The sequence below is a fragment of the Athene cunicularia genome (genome assembly GCF_003259725.1).
Source record: "Athene cunicularia isolate RWA chromosome 11 unlocalized genomic scaffold, athCun1 chr11_part1, whole genome shotgun sequence".
Lineage (NCBI taxonomy): Eukaryota > Metazoa > Chordata > Aves > Strigiformes > Strigidae > Athene > Athene cunicularia.
The window spans coordinates 18,826,838-18,850,960 of NW_020799113.1; the positions used below are offsets into that span (position 1 = coordinate 18,826,838).

At 40.8% G+C, this 24,123-nt stretch overlaps 1 protein-coding gene and 1 long non-coding RNA gene across 11 annotated transcripts in view; one reads left to right on the forward strand and one right to left on the reverse strand.

The window, feature by feature from the left end:
• Positions 1-15: 15 nt before the first annotated feature.
• LOC113484270 lies at positions 16-23,986 on the reverse strand. The gene is made up of 3 exons (XR_003399195.1): positions 23,975-23,986; positions 7,587-7,592; positions 16-229 (listed from the first exon to the last, which is right to left on the reverse strand). It is a non-coding gene; the product is annotated as an uncharacterized LOC113484270 (long non-coding RNA).
• CNOT1 (CCR4-NOT transcription complex subunit 1) overlaps positions 7,186-24,123 on the forward strand; it is a 54,679-nt gene continuing 37,741 nt past the window's right edge. For all 10 annotated transcript variants that reach the window (XM_026856524.1, XM_026856530.1, XM_026856525.1 and 7 more), the window contains exons 1-14: positions 7,186-7,466; positions 11,612-11,719; positions 12,349-12,447; positions 12,971-13,039; positions 13,129-13,183; positions 13,572-13,775; positions 15,151-15,319; positions 17,344-17,470; positions 17,760-17,870; positions 19,060-19,230; positions 19,768-19,895; positions 20,898-21,138; positions 22,673-22,792; positions 23,855-23,977. In XM_026856524.1, the coding sequence (XP_026712325.1) occupies positions 7,365-7,466; positions 11,612-11,719; positions 12,349-12,447; positions 12,971-13,039; positions 13,129-13,183; positions 13,572-13,775; positions 15,151-15,319; positions 17,344-17,470; positions 17,760-17,870; positions 19,060-19,230; positions 19,768-19,895; positions 20,898-21,138; positions 22,673-22,792; positions 23,855-23,977 (1,827 nt within the window). In that variant the 5' untranslated portion in view covers positions 7,186-7,364. The remainder of the gene's footprint in view (positions 7,467-11,611; positions 11,720-12,348; positions 12,448-12,970; positions 13,040-13,128; positions 13,184-13,571; positions 13,776-15,150; positions 15,320-17,343; positions 17,471-17,759; positions 17,871-19,059; positions 19,231-19,767; positions 19,896-20,897; positions 21,139-22,672; positions 22,793-23,854; positions 23,978-24,123) is intronic.

Genomic DNA, 24,123 nt, shown 5'->3' on the forward strand with positions numbered 1-24,123 from the left:
TGTTTTGGTTGGGGGTTTTTTTTGGAGAATCAGGACAACCCGGACGTAGGGACACACCAGTGCAATGTTTTCCCTGCCAGGAGTTGCCCATTTACTAAAGAAGGTGCTGTGACTGCATCAACCTACTGGAGACACTATGCTAAAGAAAAGCTTTTCCCCCAGTTTCCAATCCTGTTCCTCCAGGAGGTGTCTAGGGAATGGCACTGGGCCAGGTGTAGGTTTTAAGGGTCTGTGGCTGGTGTTGCTCTGGGCTGTCCCTCCGTTGCCTGTCTGGATGATAGTTTCACTTTTGCTTTCTCTGGGTTGAACAGTTCCCCCAGCTGCATATTCAGTTAGGGGAGTTAAAGCTCAACAGCAAACTGCTCTTGTTCAGTCTTTGAGTTCCCTTGTTCCTTGTTTGGCTTCTAAAACCCTGGGGGAGGGAGGAATTCATGTGTATCTATGGCTGCTTTGGTGATGAGGGTCCAACCCCAGCTCTGTGCACCACCTGGCTTTGCTCCTTCTGCATCTTCTAGAAGCAGCTCAGGCTGTCATGCTGGGAAGGTGAACCACGGTTTGCTTCTGTAGTCTCACCGTGGCTCTCTCCCTCTGTGACCACTGGGTGGGAGGACAGCACGTGGGCACCTCCCCACGTGGAAACATTTGGTCTTTCCTTACCAATACCTGCTCTGGGTAAATAGGGACCTCCCTGATGCTTCTCAGGATGAGAGACCTTGGTGAAGAAGGAGGAGGAAAAGCACAGCATGAATGTTTGAGGGACTCTGTGAAGGCATGAGTCCCTCCTGCCTCCTCCCCAAAGTACCTCCAACCTCCCTGCCCTTGACTTTTGACAAAAACAGGCTCCAGCAAACCCTCCATTCATATGGCAACAGCTGCCTCCTGAGCCCCTTTGCCTGGCTCTTGCCTGAGAGCAGGCACTGGGACTGGGGGGACCCCTTGGCATAAAGAAGAGGCTGCTCACCCCACCACCACCTAACCCTGCAGACTGGTTCTGAGTGTGGGAAGCACAGAGCCACCTCCCATGGAGCCCAGCAGAGACGCTGAAGGCTCAGCAGATGCCAACACTGAGATGCCTTTCAGTGCCCATCCCCTTTCACGATGGAGAGGGGTTTGGTACCCGGTAGGTTTTGTGGCTCTGGCTTTCCCAAAGATGCGCTGGGCACAAGGAAGCCCCACGGCCAAAGTGGAGGCAAACTCAGTGTCCCACATCTTTGGATGCGCTGGGCACAAGGAAGCCCCACGGCCAAAGTGGAGGCAAACTCAGTGTCCCACATCTTTGGTTGTCACCCAGGGAGCTGCTGGGCTCTTTCGATCCCCCCCTGCCAGTGGGTCCACGTGGCTGAGGGCAGGCAGGGTGCAGAGGTGCTGTGGCCGTTTCTGTTTGCCTTACCGCTCCCCTGACTGTTTACAAACACTGACCTTTTTAAATATATTTTCTATGTGCAGAAAGCGGTGGGACCTCGATACAATAAAAGTGACATTGTGGTGCGTACGCCAGGCTGCCACGAGGTGGTTTCTGTGGGGCTGTGGGCAGGAGCTGCTCCCGTGTGGGACATGGGGACAAAGCTGTGTCCCGAAACACCAGCCCCGCACCCTGTGAGGCAGACGGGTGTAGGTTTTGGCGCTAACTCCGGGGTGGCCGGTGGCGAGTCCCTGCTAAAGGTCTTCCTCAGGCCCTCATAGCCCAATCGCATCCAGGTCAGGGGAGGTCCTGGGGTCCCGATCCCAGCGTTGTTGCCCTGTGGTTGGAATGCAGGAACGGGGTGGCTGAGGCGCGCGGGAAGGGGCCGCTCTGGGGTTTTGGGGCCCGAGTGGCGACCCCGGCCCTGGGGGAGGGGGTGGAGCAGAGGGGGTCCAGGAGTTTCCTCTCCAGGGCCGAGGCCGGCAAGTCGGGAGCGTGTAAATAGAATGGGGATTTCGAGGCGAAATGGTGCCCGCGGCGGCTTGGGGGCAGGCTGGGGCTCCACACCCCGCACCCCCCTGCCCTGCAGCGCTCCAGACGACGCGCCGCCATGTTGCGGTAAACTAGAAATAGCAACAGTTGGCTGTTTTGACAGATGCTGTATTGTTAGCAATAGTTCCTTTGAAATAGTTCTCTAACTCATAGTAGTATCATGTTCTCTTCAGTCATGAGCAATCATAGTTTAATTTCAACGAACCCCAAACAGTTTGGACTGTATTTATGACAGAAGTGAGATGATTCTCTGTTGATATGTCAGGAGCTCAGTCTGTCTGTTTCTGAATCCCCCTTGTTAGAAGGAAGCTTGTCATCTGGTCTCCATGGAACATTTTTTTTAAGCGGGTAGCAGAACAGGTATGACACCTGACAAGTCATTCTTAGTGCACACAACTTAAGTGTTTCCTGTTTCTAAGGTAACTACATTGGCATTGACTAAAATTATAGGCATGATGAGTCTGGGTGAGGTGACTGGCCTTAAAAACAGGAAACAAACTTAGTTGGTGATAGATTTGTTTGGCCTTTCTAGACTTGTCTTGTTTTTTCTGCCCTTATGCTTTTAAGTTTGCTCTTGGTCCTATTGGCCTGGTGTCCCCAAACCAAACTTAGAGCAAGCTTGCTGTCTATCTGTCCCTTCTCTTTAGAGAAGTGCCTGATCCTGTTTATCCTTCTTAGCATAGTGCTTCTCGATATTTAGTTCATTTTTAACTGATGCTGAAATGGTTACTGTTGATGTTTAATTGAATAAGTGGAAGAGAGCGTGCAACTGTAACTTATGAAAAGTGGACAGTGATGTTTTGTGACCCCATGATGGGTCATTACTAAATAGTGTTGGGAATTCTTATTACTAAGGATCATGGCTGAGGACATTACTATTTTAGCCAGATTTCTGTTCTATAAACATCCCTATTATTATGAATACTGGCTTTGCCTTTTGAAATAGCATTTAACTGTTCTAAAACACTTGGCATGGGAAAACAGCATTAAGTCTTTGAGAACAGGTCTCTAAATTTCCTTCATTTTCTTCCAACAGAAACTTTATCCTTCAGTGTTTGCCTGAAGGGAAGGTGGGAAGTGAGAGTTGGGGTTTTTTGTAAACTATTCTAGATGTGAAAATGCCTGAAGTGGCCATGTCATGACTGATGCATGCCTGATATATCTGAGGTAGGTTCCAAACCTGACACTTAACTGGCCTTACAGTATCGGAACATAGGTGCTTAGTTCAGCTGCCTACTGTAAACTAAAGTTACCATGTCTAATCAGCAGCGTGGCTTCCAGTTGACTGGAATTGTGTGCAGTTTTCCAGTACATAGTGTTCAGGTAGCTTTTCTATGCGTAAACACCTAAATTTGAACCAGTCGAATTAATCAGGAGTTTATTTTACTGTTTATGTGACTTAAACTGTAAGGTTTTTCTCTGTAGATTTCAAAATTATAGACCTCTTGAAATCTAACTTAACTATGGTATGATTCAAAACCTCCTTTTCCCCCTTGGAGTGCTTCTTGTGTGGGGCTTCTGAGAGGTGTGCTGCTCTTTTCTATGTTCAGCTTGTGCTTGAGCTTAAGAAGTTGGTAAGAGACCATGCTCTGTTTTATCTTTCATATGCAGCATACATGGCCCAAAATCTTTACAGCTCTTGAAACCCAGTGGGAGTAGTTAACTTACCTCTGCAAAATACTGAAAAAAATCTGAAGTTCAGCTTAATTTTGAAATTACTTTTTTTATAAGACAGTTCCCAAATTTGTGGAAAACATCAGGTTTGTCATCTTCAGCAGCAAGGTTAAGTGACCTGCTTCAGGTTAGTAGAGAGTGGTTTTGTCAAACCTGACTGCTGGTTACATCTTGGCACTCTCTATTTTGCGATTTTTTTAATTTTTGAAATGGTATCATATTTATGTTTTAATAACCCAACAGAACTCTGTCATTGAAAAGAATCTATTGAAATAGATGCCAGATGTTTTACTGATGGCATGTTGATTTCTTTAGAAAGTGTTCAAGCTATATAATCCTGTAGATGTTGGTAAATATTGTCTACCTCTTAAAAATCACCTCTGTTGCACAATATAAAATGGTAATACTGTAAGAGCTCCTGTGTCTGATAGATTTAATCTATTACTGTCTCACAGGCTTTGTAATTGAAAGTACCTATTTTTGTCAGCAAATCTAAATTTTATGTTAAACATTCTCTGGCTGAGGCCTGACTTTTCTGAACCTGTTAAGATGGCAGGTTTGCCCCATGGACTGAAAGCTTCTTCAGTTGTTGAGGCTGGTATAGGGAGTTTCATTCCCACTAATATAAGCATCTAAAAATAAAGTCTGCTTTGCATAGCATTCATAGCTTTCTTAATCAGTGCTGTAGAAATTGAATTTTAGCCTTGCATTGACCAGAGAGGTACCTCTGCGCTTCTGCTTTCTGTGCAGGGCTCTCTTAATTACTCTGATTTTATATACTGTTAGTTAGGTTGCACTGTTTGAACCTCTGAAATTGTCTTAGTCTGGTGCTTGAGAGCTGTCAGGTTTTTTCTGTGTGTCAGAATACATACTGTGCAAACCATATATTTAGAACATAAATAGGAAGCTGCTGCTTTGAGCTATTGTGTTGTGCCCTTGAGCTGCAGTGTCTGCTCAGGCTCTTGTTCTGCCCCCTTGAAAGGAAGAATCCCATTTTGACCCCATCTTGGGTTCTCTGGTGGCACTGTCAGATTTTGCAGTTAGGAAGTGGTAAAGCTTGTTGTGCTTTTGTCAATTAAAGCATATTGAGATAGTGGTCCCTGCTTTCCTTGAGAGGAAGCAGTGATGCTAATGGTGGGATGGTATGGTCAGTGTCAGCACTCTGCAGGGCGCTGTGTGGCAGCAGGGAGGATCAGATTTATGACTGAGCCCTGCTCGAGTCCAGTACTTAAAAGCTTGATTTTTGTGTGGAGTAGGTGTGATTGCTGTGCTGTTTATATTGGGCTGAGAAATTATTATTACCCAGAGAAATGTGTTTTTTCTTCATAGGGGCCTGAAAGGCTAACTTTGAAACTTTTGATATTGCCTTAAAAATGAGTTTGAGTTGGAGTTTTGGTTTAGGTCCTGGTTTTGAGTCCTGAGTTCAAGCAGCTCTTGAGTTCTTCAGACTGGTTGCTGAAATCTGGTGCTCTGATAGGGACTGAATTCCCCTTGCTAGCTGTTGGTGGTGGCTTTTGTGGGTGTAAGTACTGTGGCATGGTGGTCTTGTCTGCTTGATTCTTAACAAACATTTTTCAGAATCTTTGTTTTGGTCCAGTATGTGAAACCTTGCCAGTAAGAGTGTCTTGGGAAGCATGTACTTGCCATGCCCAGTGATGCTTTCTGGATTATTCCAAAACCAGAATTGAGTTGCTTAAAAAAACCAAATCAGTCAGGTACTGTGCTACTGAGAAATCTTGAACTTTTGTACCTATCCCCTTTCCTACAAAGCTGTTTCACAGGCAGTGGGCTTTTAAATCTGTAAATAAAGGTAATGAATTATAGCCTGTCAGATGTACAGAAAAGAAAAATTGGAAGTTTTCTGTAGTTCTTTTTGCTGCAGTTTTAAGCATGCTCTGAAAATCTTTCATAGAACAACTGCCTTGTCATTTGAAGAATGCTTTCAATATTATTGCTTGAAAATTTCTTTTTCAAGAGATGTAAGTTTTCTTGTTGAAGTAGGATCTAACATAGTTTCTAGTAGTATGCAGCGTTTTCTGTGGCATAATGAAAGTCTGGAAGTTGGTTGATGATTTGACTTTCCCTACAAATAGTTTACTCACATTTTCATTTAATGAACTTTTTCCAAAGAGCAGAATGGTCTTCATCACCATCATAGAATTTGTTGCTCCTGATGTTTTAAAGTGTAGGCAGCTGTAGTTCCAAGTGTGAGTGAAAACCTTGGTATAAAGGGAGAGGGGGGAAGAGTTCTACTGCCACCCAGCACAGCCTTTTCAGTTTGCCTCTGTGCTGTTCCTGTTAAGTTTTTGCAGAAGGGTGGCAGACACATGGAGCTGTGCTGCTGCAGGGGCTGCTTTCTGAACAGATTTGCCCTAAGTGTTAAATGTGCCAAGTTAACACATCACCTGTGCAATTCATCTCAATGATGAGGCAGGAGTTGTGTACTGGTGGTTTTGGCCATATAGCCAAGACAGTAAAGCAGTACTTTTTATTCTGAAAAAGGGATCTTCATAGTCTTGGCACAAAGCCTAGTGACCTTTGTGTTTTGATCAAGTAGAACTTCCAAACAGTAACTCTCCAGCTTGATTCCACCTTTGACAAATTACAGTGCTGCTTCTCATAGCAACTTACAGCTTCCTTTGAGACTCCTGAGCCTGTTGGTTATGCAGGACTTGCTTTGGGATGCAATTTTATCACATTGGCAATCTGTAATTTAACAGATGAGATGTCAAGTGCCAAGTTTTGTGTTGTCATAGAAATTTATTAAGCTGGCAAGCTCTACTGTTGTAGCTCACTGGAAAGCTGTTGCAGTATAAGCCAAATGTTAAGGTTAGTTTATTGAAGTTCTTTGTGTGTTGCTCATTCACAAATTGCTTGTTTTGGTGTGTATGGTTGAATGCAATACTACTTGGATGGTAGTGAGGCAAAATATTGCAGAGATGGTTAAAAAGCACTCTGGTATAAACCTGTAATTGATGCTTTGAATGATTCTGACCTCTGTTGCTGTATGGTATCTAATTCATTATGCATCTCCTTTTTTTTCTCGCAGTGTTGAAAGGGTAGTCATTCCTCTGAACTGTTTGCTAGTTCTTTCAGACTGGCAAAAGCAGAGATGAATAAATGTGATTGGGTACTGGGACAACAACTAAGCTTGTGTGGTGAAAACTTCATAGTACTTTTTCTTGTGGACATAGTTATGTAAGTTAAGCTATCAAACATGTCTGTATTATAATTTTTTTTGTTCGACTTTATTTTTCTTGTCTTACCAAGTTAGCTTATAAGCAAAAAAATAAAAGCAGCTCTGAGGCATAATGCTGAATTCTTCCATACAACTTTCCACCCTGTAGTGTTCTGGTGGAAGTAGAAAACACAGAAAAGCCACTAACTGTTTTTAATACTGTACAAACTTGCTTAAATATTGTTTTCAAATTAAAAAAAGACCCAAATCCAAAAAACTTACTTGAATAAATTGGTAGTGTTCCATAGCAAATTAACAACAGTGTCTAAAACATACCTGTGAGTTGCTACAGAACTTAAATCTTATGTAATACTGTCTTTCAGGTGCCATGTTTCAGAACAGAGGAAGACAACTGAGAAAAAAGAGCTGAAGAAAGTAACACAGAACCAGATACAGGCTAATTGGGGGAAAAAAACTTAACCTGTCTCTGAGGTGACTAAAGGGGAATAATGGTGATTTTGCGCCGGGCTCGGCCGCCTGCTTCCGCCCCAACCAGCAATGAATCTTGACTCGCTCTCGCTGGCCTTGTCTCAAATCAGCTACCTGGTGGACAATTTAACCAAGAAAAACTACCGAGCCAGCCAGCAGGAAATACAGCATGTAAGTAAACTAATGATACTACAAAAGAAATTTTGGGAAGAAAAATTTGGAGTGTCAAGTGGAGTTTCTCGTCTCATTGGAATTGTACCCTGCGGTTCTCTCGTGTGCAGTACTGTGTACTGCTTTCTGTGATGTTGAGAATCACAGCTTGTGTCTCTGATATTCCTCTTGGCTTCATCTGTCAGGTCATGGAATGTGTCAACTCAGAACTGAGACCAGTATTACCTTTGTAGTTGAATATTAGGATTAACTGCTGCTGCTGTTGGAGGGTGGCATGCAAAGCTTTCCCAACTTCTTCAGGTTAAATCTTTCAACTTTTGGACATTCCATAGGACACTGGGAGAGGAAGAACAAAAGAGCATTTACTGTTCAGAGTTGTTGCACTGAAAGTATAAATGTGTGCTTACATACATCTGAATGGTTTCACTTACCTTGGATGAAAATTTTTTGTTCCTCATCTCATTTGATGAAGTGTGGCTTGGTGGTGAAACTGAGCTGACTTCCTTGGTGCTGGGGTTTTCAGAAGGCAGGCAGAGTAACTGCAGATTGAAACAGAAATATGTAAGATCTGGGCAGGAATTCTGGTTTAACTGACCCTTTAAAAATAGCTCTGACTAGCAGGATGGACTGAAAAGCATTATCCACAGGGAAGTGCTTAGGAGGAAGTGAATGTTACTGAGCCAGTTTTAGAAACTGGTTTAGTTCAGTTCCCAGCAGACATCTGGGCCAGTTAATTTTTTTTTTTATTCCTAACACTAGTGCAGTCTGTAGTGATTTGTATCAGATTAGAAGGCCAGAGGGCTTAAGTGGAGTGAGTTGCTGGTAACAGGTGACTTCTTTAAAAGTACATTAATTGGGGTGAGAGGGGCTGATTTCAGCAGTATGCACTGCTTAAAATGATCTCTTAAGCCATGGAAATTGAATAGCTCTCATAACTTTGGTAATGTTTCCATGTTTCTGCAGGTTCAGTTCATGCAGTGGGTTCATCTGAGATCATGCTGTCCTTTCAATCACTGTTGGTTTTGACAGACAGTTTTTTGCAGGAAGATGTGATTGAGGCATGACTTGCAGATCTGTAATGAACACTTATGTAAAGGATAATAAAAATTTATTTGATCTAAGATACAGTTGATCTGCCATTCAGAATATAAATCTCTAGAATGGGGACAGATTGTTCCTTAACCTGCACAGCAGGCCTACTAGATTTACTGTGGTGAGAGCTGGAAACTGGTCTGTGGAAATGGCTGGTTTGTGTATGTTTTTATAAGACAGATCTAGGAGATATGGGGAATTTAGTCTTTAAATCCATGATCCCTTGTCTCTTTTTAAACTTCCTGGTGTTACTTTGCTTTTGTGGTTGCTAGTACAATTTTTCCCTAGATAGTTGAAGAGATTATATGTGCATGCTTTAATTCTCTTTGTCCCTCAGTACACTACTTGATGTAAATCTTTTGGCATAATTCACTCAATTTTACAAAGCTTATATCTAAGCATACAGAGGATGTGAAAAACCATACTTGAAGTTGTTCTTGTCACAACTGACCAAAATGAGACTTGCATTTAAATACATCACTCACTAGCATAGCTGTAGCAAAGATTGAGCAGCTAATTTCTCCTTAAACATGCTTTCAGTAGTCATTTAACATGCTTTAAGACTGCTTTAAAAGAATATATGTTAAAAAACCTTGAACTTTCATACATTTGTCAGAGACTTTCTAAAGAGTGACTTACTCTGAAATGAGGTTTTGTGGTCTCCTTTTTCTAAATCAGTGGTAACGAGAGCCTGGTTGGAGAGTAGGGGACTCTGCAGACAGATTAATCTAGGAAAGTAAAACTTTCTTGATCTAGAAAAGCAAAGTGATTTTTTGATTTAACCCTGTGTTTGTCTAAACAAAATCCAACTTGCTGTATGATAAATCCAGATATGGGTGTCTCCAACTTTATCCTGAATCACAGATTGGTTGAGGTTGGAAGGGGCCTCTGAAGGTCATCTGGGCCAATCTTCTGCTCAAACAGGGTCACCTAGAGCCTGGTTGACCAGGAATATGTCCAGACAGCTTTTGTGTACCTCTGTGATCAGGACTCTGCAACTTCTCTGGGCAGCCTGTGCCAGTGCTTGATCACACTCATGGTAAAAACAATTTTAAAAAGTCTGTCCAGATTAGTTGATGATTGGGTACACTGTCTTGTAGAGGTGCAAGAAATCTGCTTTCAGATCTTTCTACAGGCAAACTAGCAATTCTTATTCCCTGTTTCCTGGGGAAGCTTTTCTGTGAATGTACTTAAGAGTTCAAAGATGCTACAATGCACTTCTGGTGTTCTCTCTTCCCTGCCTCTCCATATGTTAAATTTTGAAATTATTAACGTTTTGAAGCTGCTTCTAAGCAAGGAAGAAATTGATTCTGTTGCAGAGAAGTTGTGTTGCTGGTATTAGTACATACAGTTTTCTTCTGCATCTATCTGCTTTGTTGAGTTCATCTTGATCATAGGACCAAATAGTTCGCTAAGAGATTGATCAAGCTTCATGCCGGTCTTGTTACCACAATCTAAATCTACGTATTTAATTGGGATTGCCTAAATGAATTGCCTGCTTTCTGAAGCCTGAGCTAACTAGTAGAACTTGCTGTCAATTCAATTTTTCTCCCTTTTGCACCAATCTGAGCATCTTCCTATCTTATCATGGGGGGTGGCTGCCTTCAAAGATGGTGCTGTCAACATAACTGTAGTGGGCTGTTTACTCTGGACTGACATACCATGAGCACATATATTCTAGCCTCTGGTCAAGAAGCAGAGCTATGTCTGAGTTGGATGTTTCTTTCCAGCAGAACAAAACTTGGCAGCCACTGGAATAAGCAGGCTGTAAGGAAAAGGGAAGCACAGTGACAGATAATGGTAGAAGAATTGAGATGAGAACAATTAGAAACAGCAGAGCCAGAACAGACACAGCCTAAAGCAATGCTGTTTGTCTTTTTGCACAAAGAAGCTACCAGCAAACAAGGATATTTATTGTGGGGTGAAGCAGTGGGCTTGGCAGAGGCAGTTGGAGCACAGGCAGAGCTGCTGGTTTGTACTGGCATGTTTGTCTGTCCTGCAGCCAGAAAGGGAGAAACAATGGCAAAAACTTTGCCAATAGCTGAAGGTTGGATTTGATGCTAGCTGCTACTATTTGGGCAAAAGAGGCAAGCTACTGGTGATTAAGTGGCTTCAAATTTTTGCCAGTATGCATTTTATTAAAAAGAAGTAATACTGTCCAGTTAAATGAGGCTTGAAGAAATGAATAAGCACTGAAACAATCTGATGGTACTTCAGACCACAAGCTGATGAACTGATCTGTAGCCAAGAGTTAAACTTAAGGCAAATGATAGACGTTGCTAACAAAAATGTAATGAGTGATAGGTGTTGCAAATTAACAAATGCAGGTCGTGTATGTATGACTGAGATACAGAATTCAGTCAAATGGGCTCTAATGACAGGGGAACGACTTGATGAAAGGTCTTAGTTGCAGGTGTTCATCATGTGGTATTTAGTTTTAAAGCTTGTTAATGATCAAGCTTGAGATGAACTTTTTTTCTTTAGATGGTGGAAAACACTTCCTGTATAGTATTCCCTTGTGTCCTAAAAGACCCTGGAGTAATGTTAGTCATGACCTGGAGACAACACAGAAGCTGCCTGCAAGATAAGTGAAGATGCTGTATGATGGCTCATCTCCAGGATAAATTCCTGCTGCATGGGCATAGTGCAGAGGTGGCATTTGTCCCAAGGCTGTACTCTTGCAGAGTTAGGCTGGTGCAAAATCGAGGCCATGGCGCTGTGGACTCGGCTGCTCTGGTGGCAGAGAATCTTGAAATCATTCTCTAGGTGACTTGAAAACCCCTTTTTACTTAGCTTTTTAAGAATCCTACTCATGAAATGCATGACTTCTGTGTCAATGACTTGTGTCTAGTTTCTCTCTTCTTTATACTTTTCATTTGCAAATAGGGTTAGTGATTTGATTTCTAGGTTACTGATTAAAAAGGAACATTCTTAGCAGTTTTGCTCTAACTGTAGTTGACCACTAGAAGTACTGCTGTATCCATGGTACTAGCCCAGGTGTTGCTCTGTAATGACTGTTTGCTACCAAGTTTGTTGGATATTTTTTTTTCCAGATTGTGAATAGGCACGGTCCCGAGGCAGACAGGCATTTACTACGCTGTCTATTCTCGCACGTGGATTTCAGTGGCGATGGTAAAAGCAGTGGCAAAGATTTTCATCAGGTACTGTTTGCACCAAGGCATCTGTTTTAGTTTTGGTTGTTAAAAATCTGTTCTAAGCACAAAAGCAAGTTAGAGGAATAGCTTCAAGCATACTTCTGCTATATGACCTTTCAATTGCAAGCACCTTTTGCCAGTTCTCAAGTCAGAAGACAGCACATTGTTGATATCTGACTACAATCGCTTGACCTGGAAAAACAGCTTCAGTACAATTGCTCTTTCTACTGCATGCAGTGCTCTATTTTGAAAGCTTTTCTTTGTCTCTTAAAACTGTCCAAATCCACCAACTGGCACTTCTGGTGCTGGCTATGTCTATTCTAAGGAGTGTTTTCATCTTTAATTTTGCCACAGACTTCTTAACTCCTAAACAGGAATCAGATGTTCTTAGATTGTCTGTGATGTGTGAGGATGCTTGCTGAAAATGTCACATTGCGCATATGATATAGAGAATGTTTTCTCAGTCTTAGGAGAAGAACCAAACTAAACCTGAAAACAAACTAGTTAATGAGAATTCGGGCTCTTACAAGACTTAAGCACCTTATCTTTGTTTAGCTTTAGTGCACATGGTGGAAGCTTTGGTTTATTGTCCTGTTACAAAACAATGAGTGTTCAAGTTATCTTTTTCTTTCCAGACTCAATTTCTGATCCAGGAGTGTGCGTCGCTGATTACAAAACCAAACTTTATCTCGACGCTGTCCTACGCCATTGACAATCCGTTGCACTATCAGAAGGTTTGTATGCTTCTTGAAGGGGCTCCCTGTGTCAGAAACTGCAGTGAATTGCTCTGTAGGAAACCAGCGGTTTTTTTCTATTTTATTTTTTATGGCTAAGATTAGTTGTACTAATGGCTTCAAAAAATTGAGCTTGCCCAGAAGTTGGGTGGGGGTTGTTTTGTTAAACTGAGTTATTCACTCAGAATGACTGTGAAACAATTATAAAGCTTAATTTAATGTTAGTACTTTATGGCTTGTTTGTGGCAAACAGAACCAAAATAAGCCATCAGTGCTCCCGTTTCTTTCAATATGAAAGCTGTGATAGTGGTGTAATAGTGAAAGTGGAACACATAGAAGAAATTACTAGTTTATTCAAAAATAGTTTCAAAGATGTTTGTTTAGCCATATAAGCTTTGTGATAACCTGCAGCAGAATAGTTACTAATATTCCAGACCTGCAAATGGACTCTAGGTAGCCTGCCACTTTACAAATGAGACTGATCCCATAACAGCTTCCATTTAACTCTTCTTACCTGTTTCAGAGTCTAAAGCCTTCACCCCATTTATTTGCCCAATTGAGTAAAGTCATCAAATTAAGTAAAGTTCAAGAGGTAGGTGAACACTTATTTCATAAATATTTTCATGGTTTTTGACTAAGCTTCTCATGTCCCCTTACTGTGATGTTTGTTCTTGTTTGTAGGTGATTTTTGGTCTCGCTTTACTGAACTCTTTCAGCTCAGATCTACGAGGTTTTGGTAAGTGAAGTTTCCAAAGTACTGCAGCAGGGACACCTTTTTTAAGCAGTGGGCTTTCTAGATGGGTAGATGTGTGCCTGTGTGACCCGAGTAATGCAAGACCTTGTAATTAGTGGTGCCACTGTTTTGAGAGGGGCAGTGAAGTTGAAGGGCCCTCCCCATGAATGACTTGCTAGATAATGAATCAGTTGAGATACTGTGATCTCTTAACTTTTAGTTGTCCATTAATACTTGAGTTCTGCAGTATGGATTGTGAAATGTCTATTTAAATCTGAACTGTTGTGGCCTGTGGTAAGCAAACTCTGATTAAGAGAATGGTACCTTGCTAAAGAGTCTTCATATTAAAATGAAATTTCAGATTTTGACTCTGGCCTCTTGTTTTCAAAAGCTGCCCAGTTTATCAAACAGAAACTCCCGGATCTTTTGCGCTCTTACATTGACGCGGACGTCAGTGGAAATCAAGAAGGTGGCTTCCAAGATATTGCCATAGAGGTCCTGCACCTTCTCCTCTCCCATCTCCTTTTTGGGCAGAAGGGAGCCTTTGGGGTAGGACAGGAACAGATTGACGCTTTCCTCAAAACATTACGTAGAGGTAAGTGTGGTGGTGTTCAGGAAGCCTGACTAAATGCAAACTTTGAAATGGCTTTTTGTAACATACTGTCAGTGTAGACTTCTGCAGAAGTGGTGGGGAGCTTGGTGATGTAGAACTCGGTAAATTTTCATAACTCTAAAGCTGACAGAAAAATACCACTGTTCTGACATTGTGTCACAGTGTACTGTTTGTCTTTCCATGAGCAGTAATGTGGTCTTAATGTTTGGGTTTTTTGAAAAGTTGTGATAAGTAAGCATTAAGTGGGGGATAACCAAGTCTGTGTTTGCTTACTTGTGTGGGATAGTATTTGAATTTAAAGTAACTCAGTGCACTGTAGTTGAAAACTTGAACTCCTTTTACAGTATAAGGGACATAAATTACTATTTCAAACAGGTTGATTTTAAGCACTGGGTTGTTTCTATTGGGTGCATATCTATGAGGAAATGCTAGCACATGAGGGAAGTGCTTTTGAATAAAACTGGTTCGTTTTTTTTGGTTTGTAGTGCTTGGACTGGTTCATGGTCCTTGTGTGGCAGCAGGGGATGTTCCAAAACAGTGTTTGCTGTAAACCCATCAGAATAAGGAGGATTTGGACTAGGGAAGCTGAGTTTAACTCAGCCAACTCCTTGGTTCTGCACAAACCTAGAGGAAGGCACCCTTTACACAAGAGCAAAATATTTGTTCTGTTTCAATATAACAGTTTACTTATTTAATGAAGACTAGCTTCTGTAATTCCCCTCATTTTGCTTTGTGAAACTGTGATCCGTTCCCTGAATAGCCCCTAAGGGTATGGAGACATGCACTATCTTAAAGACAATGCTGTCTCAGGAAGACCCACCCATAAGGTGTCTTGGCTCCTTTCCACTGTGAGCAGAGCTCCTATCCATACATCTGATCTTCTCATTACTGTCTCTTAAACTTTGCTTCCCTGGAAAGAAGGGAGTATTTCCTATTTTCATGCCCAAGTGTCTAGTTTAGATTTGCTGGACTTCTTAGACTCAATAGCAGATCATTTGTTTCCTAATACTTTGAGGAGAGGATTTGCTGCATTGCTATTATTGTTGCCTGCTCTGTGCTTTTTTTGGGTGACTGCTGTTAGTGACAATCTAGCTCTAAATGTACCACAAGCACAGCTGCTAGCCCTTTAGGAATCTACAGTGAGTCTGTATGAACCTCGTCTATTCTACATTCTTGTTCTCTGTGAATATCCAAGTGCCAGTAGAGAACTGAGAGGTGGGTGAAGGGATGCTGCATGAGTCCCTCTTGATTTCTGTAGCAGCAGGGAAACTGTAGCACAGCAGTTATTTTGAATAGTCACTTACATGCAACTGGTGTTGTGGGGTTTTTTACGCTTTTTTTGTTACTCTTGCCTTAGATTTTCCCCAGGAGCGTTGCCCTGTGGTGCTTGCACCACTTCTATACCCTGAAAAACGGGACATTCTAATGGACAGGATCCTGCCTGATTCTGGAGGGATAGCCAAAACCATGATGGAGAGTTCTCTGGCAGATTTCATGCAAGAAGTTGGCTATGGCTTTTGTGCAAGGTTTGTAAGAAAGTGTAATTTTCAAGCATCTTGGGTGGCAGTGGTTTTCTTTCTTGATTCTTGAGGCAAAAGGTAAACTACTTAAATAACTAAACCTCATTAAGTATTATGAGGTCATTTGTTTTGATTCCTGTTTTATATCTTGCTTTCTTCTAATGTGTATAGCATGTCTGTTGAGATCATGTAAAATTTTGTCATGGTAAGAAGTGCTAGGTAAAGGAATTGATATTCCCTGGGAAGGTTTTATAGAAATTTGGTCATCACCCTTTTCTTTAAAACCAAAAGGACTATGTAGGGATAATTCCAGATAAATCCTGCTAGATCTTTGGGAGAACTTTGTTCTTCTGGCAGACTCCTGTTAGCTCACTGTTTGCATGAAATAGGTTGCAGAAGAACTGATGGCAATAGTCTCACTTCAAGAGAGCTGACCAGCAGCAGCTTTCTCTTTGTATTGGGTTTTGCTCTGTGTGGTACACAGTATGATTGAGATGATTTGTAGCTGTAGGATCTAATTATGTTAGTGAATTACTAGAATATCTTGACAGCTGCATCAGTCTTTGCCTGCTTAGGCTTATTTTGGTAGAAGTACATGTGTCTTCAACTTGCCCTGGGTTTGTGTGTATATTCAAAGACATGCATTACCCACATCTTCAGTAGTTTCCATAATCTTTGCTCTTTGTCCCTAGTCTGAAATGTTAGGTGGGCAGCTCTGTTATTGTGACTTGCTGGAGCCATGTGAAATGGGCTGTCGTCCCCAGAGCTGCGGGGGCTTGCCACAGTGGTGTCAGTGGGACTGAAGGTCTTGGCTGGTAGCACCTAGCACAAGTATTGCATTACATGGACTGTTTCTCTATATACATTTGTGAATTGGAATAGTTACTAAAGAGTGAAAGGAGAAGCTAGCCTTTAGTCAGAAGCTGTCTATTGAAGAGTTAATTTGAATATATTAGAGATGTATTTCCTGCTGTATATCTGCTATCTGCACAAATCCAGCTCAGATTTAGAATGTAATTTTTAAGGATTTAGGCTAGTGCTCTAATACTAGTAGTGATAATGGGAGTCATCAAGTATGTGGCTGGTTTTAAAGGGCACTTTAGTTTTACTACTCAGTATGAACCTAATGTGTTGGGTTTTTTTAAAGGAAGATTCATTAAGAAGTATGAGTGAAGTAAATAATTATTTTAAAAGACTACTGGCTACTTTGGGGATGTGATCAAGTCTCAAAGATATTAATATAAGTTTTTGTTTAAACATTGAAGTAAGGGAACAATATAAATGTGTTGGAAGATACTGAAAATTATTTTCCTTGATTAACACATGCTTGTTAATAGAACATTGTGTATGTCTGTACTGATACTTTACGAATCTTGTTGGCCTAATTATGAAGCGTTCACAACATGAAACAAAAATTGCAAAAAGACCTTCAGTTCTGAAATTGAAGCTTAAGCATCAGCTCATTGTTTGCTCTTTTGGCTCCTGAAAGGTTTTTCCTAGTGACCCCTGAGAGATGCCATGGCTTGCATCAGGCTAAAAAGGCTGCTTTCACAGCTTACCTTTTGAGCAGTGTACATCATCATTTTAAAATGTGCATTCTCAAAGCCTTTGTTTCACTTTTGGCAAGCAGAAAACTTCAGTCTTTGAAGCTCTGTATCACAGGTCAATATGTGGAAGCGCTTTCAACAGAAAACAGTGCTAAACCTACCTGGTGCTTTTACTTTGACAGAGCACAGCCTGTGAAACATCTCACTGTCACTGAAGTAGACCTAGCTTTGAACCGAATACATGGCACAGTATGTTTTGTGGAAATAATTGCATGGACTTTCTACTGAATTTCTCTTCTTGCTTGTCCTGGAATTTGTAATGTTGGATCATTGGTCATATTTTACAGCCTGCAGTTAGTTTCTGCCAACAACCTGAGTGCTGTCCAAGCTGTATTCACAGCTCTTGTTTTGGTCTGTCTGTCTTACATTGTGCCACAGTGAAACCTGCTTTCATATTAAGATCTCTGTTTTGTTGCATCTTAGTGTCGAAGAATGTCGCAACATAATCATGCAGTTTGGTGTTCGGGAGGTCACGGCTGCCCAGGTTGCCAGGGTTTTGGGGATGATGGCTCGAACTCACTCGGGGTTGACGGATGGTATTCCATTACAAGTGAGTGGCCTAGCAGGGTGGGGATTTTATGTAGTTTAATCAGCAGAAAATAAGGAGTTAAAATGCTAGCCTCTAGTAATTTAATAATTGCTTTTATTAGTCAACATTTCTGTTTTGCTGTAAATGTCTATAATACATTCTTGAATGAGATTCTCAGAAGTGTGCAACTGGTGTTGTTACTGGTCTGAATTTCTTGCCTGCCTTCGTAGTGCAGGGAGTTCTGTAGCTAGTGGCTTTTGAGACTGCTTTATTTTTCATTATTATTTGATTGAGTGTATTTAACTTGCAGTCTATTTCGGCTCCTGGCAGTGGGATTTGGAGTGATGGGAAAGATAAAAGCGATGGAGCACAAGCCCATACCTGGAATGTAGAGGTCTTAATTGATGTTCTTAAAGAGCTGGTAAGTTTTGTCAGCATCTTGGTCTTTCATGCAGAATATTTGAAAGAAGGGCATGTCTCAGTGTGAATATAAAGCTTTTTAGGCTCCTAGCAGCCTGAGTGGCTTTGAACCTCATTAATGTAATTGTGCTGCTGTACTTAAATGATTGGTGTTGGTTTTCCTTATGAAAAAAATATTTTGAGGAGTTGTGGGAAATAAAAAATGCCTGAATGGTTGACTTGTGTGCAACTTGACATTTGTTCCAAACTGCTCCCACATACTCCAGTATGTGTTCTCTGAGGGTTTTTGTGTTTGAAGTTATTTCTGACAGTGGAAACTGTTGTGCATCAGGTACCTTGTTTTGAAAAGCTTCTCACTGTAGGCATTAATGGTGAAAATGATACAGAATATTTTTGTAGCTATTAATTCCAAAACTAAATGCTTTTTGTGTATGATAACGCTTCAGAAAGAGGAAAGTTTTTCCACCACTTCAAGCAGCAATTTTTGTAATTAATTCAGTGAAACTTGAGTACCATTTCCTTTGTCTGCCTTACGTTATGTAATTTTTTTTTTCTGTACACTCTAATCTATGCAGGAGTTACAGTTTTGATTTTATAAACCTTGGAACATATAAAACTAGCTTTGTCTTTGGTGCTTGCCTATCTTTGAAATGAGCTGTATGTGTTTCACAATGGCCATAGTTCCCTCCATGCTCCCTCATCCTTATGGTTTCTTGCTGTTGCTGAAAATCTAAAAGGTGCTCTTCAAGCACTTGCAGTGTACATTCTTCAAAAGCAAAAGCAAGTTCTGCTTGCCAGCATGTTAGACCCTTCTGCCTTTTATTGGAGGGTGTGTGGAAGTCTACAAAAGGAATGAGCTAGCATGTTAGGAAAGGAGCTATATGTTTGGGTTTGGTTTGGGGTTTGTTTTTTGTTTTGAAGACTTGTTAATGAAATATTTGGAGGGATAGGCAGCTACTGCCTGTCGTGCTGAGGGAAGTGCAGTCTCACCTGCTAGTTTCAAACATTAACTTGCATCAAATTCTTGCAACTATATTAATTCCTGTTCTTTTTAAATCAACAACTTTGCTTTCAAGTAGAAGTTGGGTGGATGTTAAGCTGGATAAAATACTGATGAAGAGGGGTTCTTACAAGACTGTAGTGAAGATAGTAATGTTCAAGGCTGACTGTCTTTGTTTTTCTGGTTGCAGAATCCTAGTCTGGACTTCAAAGTAGTAACCTATGAATTGGACCATCCAGGATTTCAGATTCGTGACAGCAAGGGCCTGCATATTGTAGTGTTTGGCATCCAGAGAGGGCTGGGCATGGAAGTTTTTCCAGTTAATGCCATATACAGACCTTGGAAGCATGCAGAGGGCCAGGTAGGGTTACCAATGTTTCTGCTGTATCTGTACAACACTTGGGAAGTTCCTGAATTTCTTGAATGGCAAATGTGGATTGGTAATGTGAATTTTTAGACAAGCCACACTTGAGAACTAGGCCTGTAAGGCATGGGCCTCAAGTAAGTTACTGAAGTACAGTCTGTTACTTGAACAGTGTCTGCATTGTTTGGGAGAAGATGGTCACTTGCTGTACATGTGACAACCCCTTTGGTTTTAGCAGAGTTCTGATGCATAATGCAGCTGAGTGTAGAACCATTGCTGCATGGCTGCTCTAAGATTTTTACCTGCTTACACACAAAAGCTACAGCTTTGTGCAAACAAGTGCCCTCAGCACACCTGTATCTAACTCTCAGAAATTATGGGAGGGGAGAAGTGTGAGGCTCAGTCTATGTAAAATAAACTGATAGTAAATCTTGGCTCATCTCTACTGCTTTGTTGATTTGTTTCATTCTTAGAAATGTGGAAAGAACCTGAAATTCTTTATAGCTAAACTATTTTTGATGTCTTTTATTCCAGCTCTCCTTCATTCAACATTCCCTCATAAACCCTGACATCTTCTGTTTTGCTGACTACCCTTGTCATACTGTTGCCACAGACATCCTGAAAGCACCACCAGAGGATGACAATCGAGAAATTGCTACATGGTAAACTGCTCTCAAGTGGTTTTCCTACCTAGAGTTAGAGTAAGGTTACCTGTCTGGTCAAATGTGGCTTTATTTTTGTGCAGCCATGTTTATTTGCATCTGTCTGTAGGTCCCAAAAGATCAGCCACTAGTATTTGTTCTGTGTTTGGTTGGTGAAAGTTATCATATGTTCAGAACTCCCTGTGTACCTCGATAACATCTGAAAATGTACTGCCAGTTCTTGCTTTTATCGGAGTCTTCTGGTTGTCTAGAGAATTTCTGTTGATGTATTTTGACAGATACTCTGAGCTAAGAGGAGGGAATAGAGGAGATAGGAATTTAAATCTCTCTTTCCCAGGAAGGCATTAGAGAAACTTGTATGAAAGAAGTCCTGGGATTTAAATAGTAAATTTACATAGCTATTGCTGAGTTATTGCAAAAAGCTGACTAGTGTGACGTTCTGAGCTGACTTTTACATCTCTTCTTTTGATACAGCTGTGTAGCTGATTTCAGTGAAGATATTTGCTTCTATTTCCATTGTATGGCCCAAAATAAGGAATTGGAAAGTGGGGAATTGGGGTAAATTGAGGAAGGTGACAGTGATTATTTGTCTGTAAAGCAGACAAAACAAATTGAATATCTTCACTAGGTTTCACAGGTGGGGGCTTGGAGTTTAAAGAAGTGTATCCCACTTCTGGAAGTATGTTGCAAGCTAAATTCTTCAAGTGACCCACCTCAGGCTGAATTTTTCCAACATCAGCTTTCAGTTCTTCCTCTTCCCTAACAGAATCAGAAGCTCTTAAGCTTTCAAATTAGCTTGTAGGGAAAAAAAGTTATTTTACATGAAGTCTTATACACTTAATTTTGTGTGTGATTAGAGCTGCAGTATCAAGTTGGTTGCAGTGGGCATTGCTTTATATTGTCTTACAGTTGTTGCTACAAAATGCTTGAATCCAAGATGCTGTAAGCTACTCCATAACTTTTGCCTGGGGGTTGTCTTGTCTGTCTGTTTTCTTTTGTTAGGAAGAGCCTGGATTTGATTGAATCTCTGTTACGATTGGCAGAAGTGGGACAGTATGAGCAGGTTAAGCAGCTCTTCAGTTTTCCTATCAAGCATTGTCCAGATATGTTGGTATTGGCCTTATTGCAGATCAACACGTCCTGGCATACCTTACGCCATGAGCTCATCTCCACACTCATGCCAATTTTCCTTGGTAACCATCCCAACTCTGCTATCATTTTGCACTATGCATGGCATGGACAGGTAAGTATTTTCACTGAAGTGTCTGCAATTTGTTCATGTAACTGAAAGCTTCTTAAATGTGTTGAACAGTTATAACAGCGCTGATTGTATTGGTTTATGAACTGAGTAATTTAAAACCCAAGGGGTAAATTATCAGTAGTTTATGCAAAGTAATACGAGTTGTCTCCTCCCCGTATTGAAGCAAATATGATTTGATTTTCTTGGGGGAAATATATTCGGAACAAAGAAATGGTGTTCACTGAGAAAATATTCCTGGAGAAGTTGACACCAAAGTTAAGTTTGACTCTTTTAACCTTTCAGTTTTAACCAAAGTTTGATTTTTAAAAAACAGAATGAAATAACACTAAAAATCTCAACAGCACACCCCCCACCCCCCAAACTCTCAACCTCACACACTTGAAGTGTAGAAACTTGAAGCAGTAAGAGGTGAGGAAGTTTAAACCAAAATAATCTCAATTGTACTTGATAAAAGATGGAGGCTAGTCTGGGTATAAAGAAACTACTTACACCATAAGTCTTAAGAGTCTAGGTTGTTTTCTGAAAGCTTAGGACTGGCTGCTGACCTTTTTCAAGGAGACGTTCCATGTAGAGATAAGGTAACTATATATGCAAACCCCATGCTTGTAATGGTCAAACAAGTAGGCTTTCGTGGATTTGCCTTTTGGTATGGCCTTCATCATTTTGATCACTGGTAGTTAAGCAAGTAGGAGTCATAAGAAAAAACTTAAGGCAGAGGAAGTCTCTGGGGTGGGAAGGAATTAGGAAACATCTTGCCCTGTTCAAGTAAAGTGGAGTTAATGGTAAGAAGCTTGACCTCTGAGGTCTTGGTCCACATTCACTGCAGAATTATGACTATTTTCTAGATAAAGTGCTATGAGTGTTTTATATTTTTCCTGATAAAAGTCTTTAAACTGAAGAATGGATGAGTTGGATAGAAGTGATGTGCTTTTTGCCTAAGGTCTTGAACTGACGGTATATGCAATTTTTCCAAAAGGGTAGACTCAGAATAAAGTGTAAAATGATGGCTGCCGTGTGATGTGGTGCCATTCCACAACTTGAGGGTGTTTCACTTCTCCAGATGGAGGAGACCTTTAAGCAAACCCCATGCTTCCATCACAATCTTAGTTGTGTTGTAGTTTAAAATTGCCCCTGTGTGAGCAAAGAGCTAGATACTGTGTTTTCTATGTTAAGGTGTGACACTGCAATTCTCCCTGCAGGACATGGTCCAGCATAACATTTTGTAAATGATTTGCATATTCCAAAAGCAATTTCTCTGCAATTGAGAGGAATTAGACCTGCACAATAGTAGGAAAGAAATGGAAATGTACATAGTTTACCATCTGTAGTCATTCTACATCTTTTAGTTGTAGCTCCTGGATAGTTTATTATTGCACAAAAAGAGCCCAGCTCTGAAGCTGAGGAGTAAATATGTTTGCTTGTTAAGGTTTAGAGTTAAATATCCTACTTAACTTCTTCACACAGTTGCTCCTTTTCCTAGAGGCATGAAGTACAATCCTAATTTAACTCTCCTTAGGGTCAGTCTCCTTCGATTCGTCAGCTTATCATGCATGCAATGGCAGAATGGTACATGAGAGGGGAACAGTATGACCAGGCAAAATTGTCACGTATTCTTGATGTGGCGCAAGACTTGAAGGTGAGTTTTGCAAAACACTATCGTTATTTTCTGTCTGGTGTCTTATGCAGACTTGCTGATCTTTTAAATGCTAAGCTTAATTTAGATGTGACTGATTTAGTAAGGTTTACTTTGTTTAAGCATGTCTGAATTTGTTTGTTGCTGCTGTACCTCATCTTAAAAAAACCCAAAAAACCCAGCCTATGTTCATGTGACTTTAAGTACTTTTCAGCTGAGTTGTGATATCTGACTGCAGATGCTTTCTAGCTTGTCCAGTTATAAACCCAAGGTGTTTTATTTGTTTGCAGTAGAGCTGGTTATCATGACTTAGCTGACAAGTAGCTTGGGAAGCAGTATAATAGAACTGCTTGCTATGTGAACGTACTGTAAATCCAGGAAGAGCTTGGAGTGTTTTAACCTTGAATACCATTGAAATGGGAAAGTAGAAAATACCCTTCAGGTATTTGTGTGAAGGTGCCACTGCTAACCTTAATGGAACAGGGATTTCTTAAGAATAGTACTACTTTTCAGTTGTTTACATATTCATGAAAGACTGGAAGTTGTGGCTTGACTTCTTTGAGGCCTTCATTGCTTCATAAAGTTAGGTGCAAAATGATTGGGTGTCTCAAAGCACCAACTGTTGCTTGAAGTCAATTTGTTGTAGCAGTTACTGTGTTCAAAGATGAACACTGAGCAGATATATTCAAAGTGGCTCTGAAGGGATTGAGGTCTGTTTGCAGGGAGATTGTAGGCTCTTCTAATTAATTTTGCTGCAGTATCAACTTGGTAGCTCTCAGCTACTTGCTGGTGGATTTTCATATAGAGGAATTTAAAACTGTCAGCACAAGGTTGCTTCAAAGAAGGTAGGGTCATGATTTCAAAGGAGAGCTCTTGCTTATTTGTCTCATGAGCAAGCTATAAGTGAGTGAAACTGATAGTACCAATCTTTTATTGACAAAGAAAGCATAGCAGCATGTGATAGAAAGATTTCTTTACTAAAAAGTATATGGGGATTAGAAAAGAAAGGAGGAAGGGTATCCTTGTGTCTTCACTAGTAGTCTTCTGTTTTTTTTTTTTCTTTAGGCCTTGTCAATGCTGCTAAATGGTACTCCATTTGCCTTTGTTATTGACCTTGCTGCACTTGCCTCTCGACGGGAATACCTCAAACTTGACAAATGGCTCACAGATAAAATTCGGGAGCACGGGGTAAAGCAGGATTTTTCTTTTTATTTCTGCACTCTATCAGTGACTAACTTAAGTCACTTTAACAATTTTATCAGTAGCTTTAAAGTTGTGGAAAGTGTCCATGGTCTCAGAGTTCAACGTTTTCACTGAACTGTAATAGCTTAGTG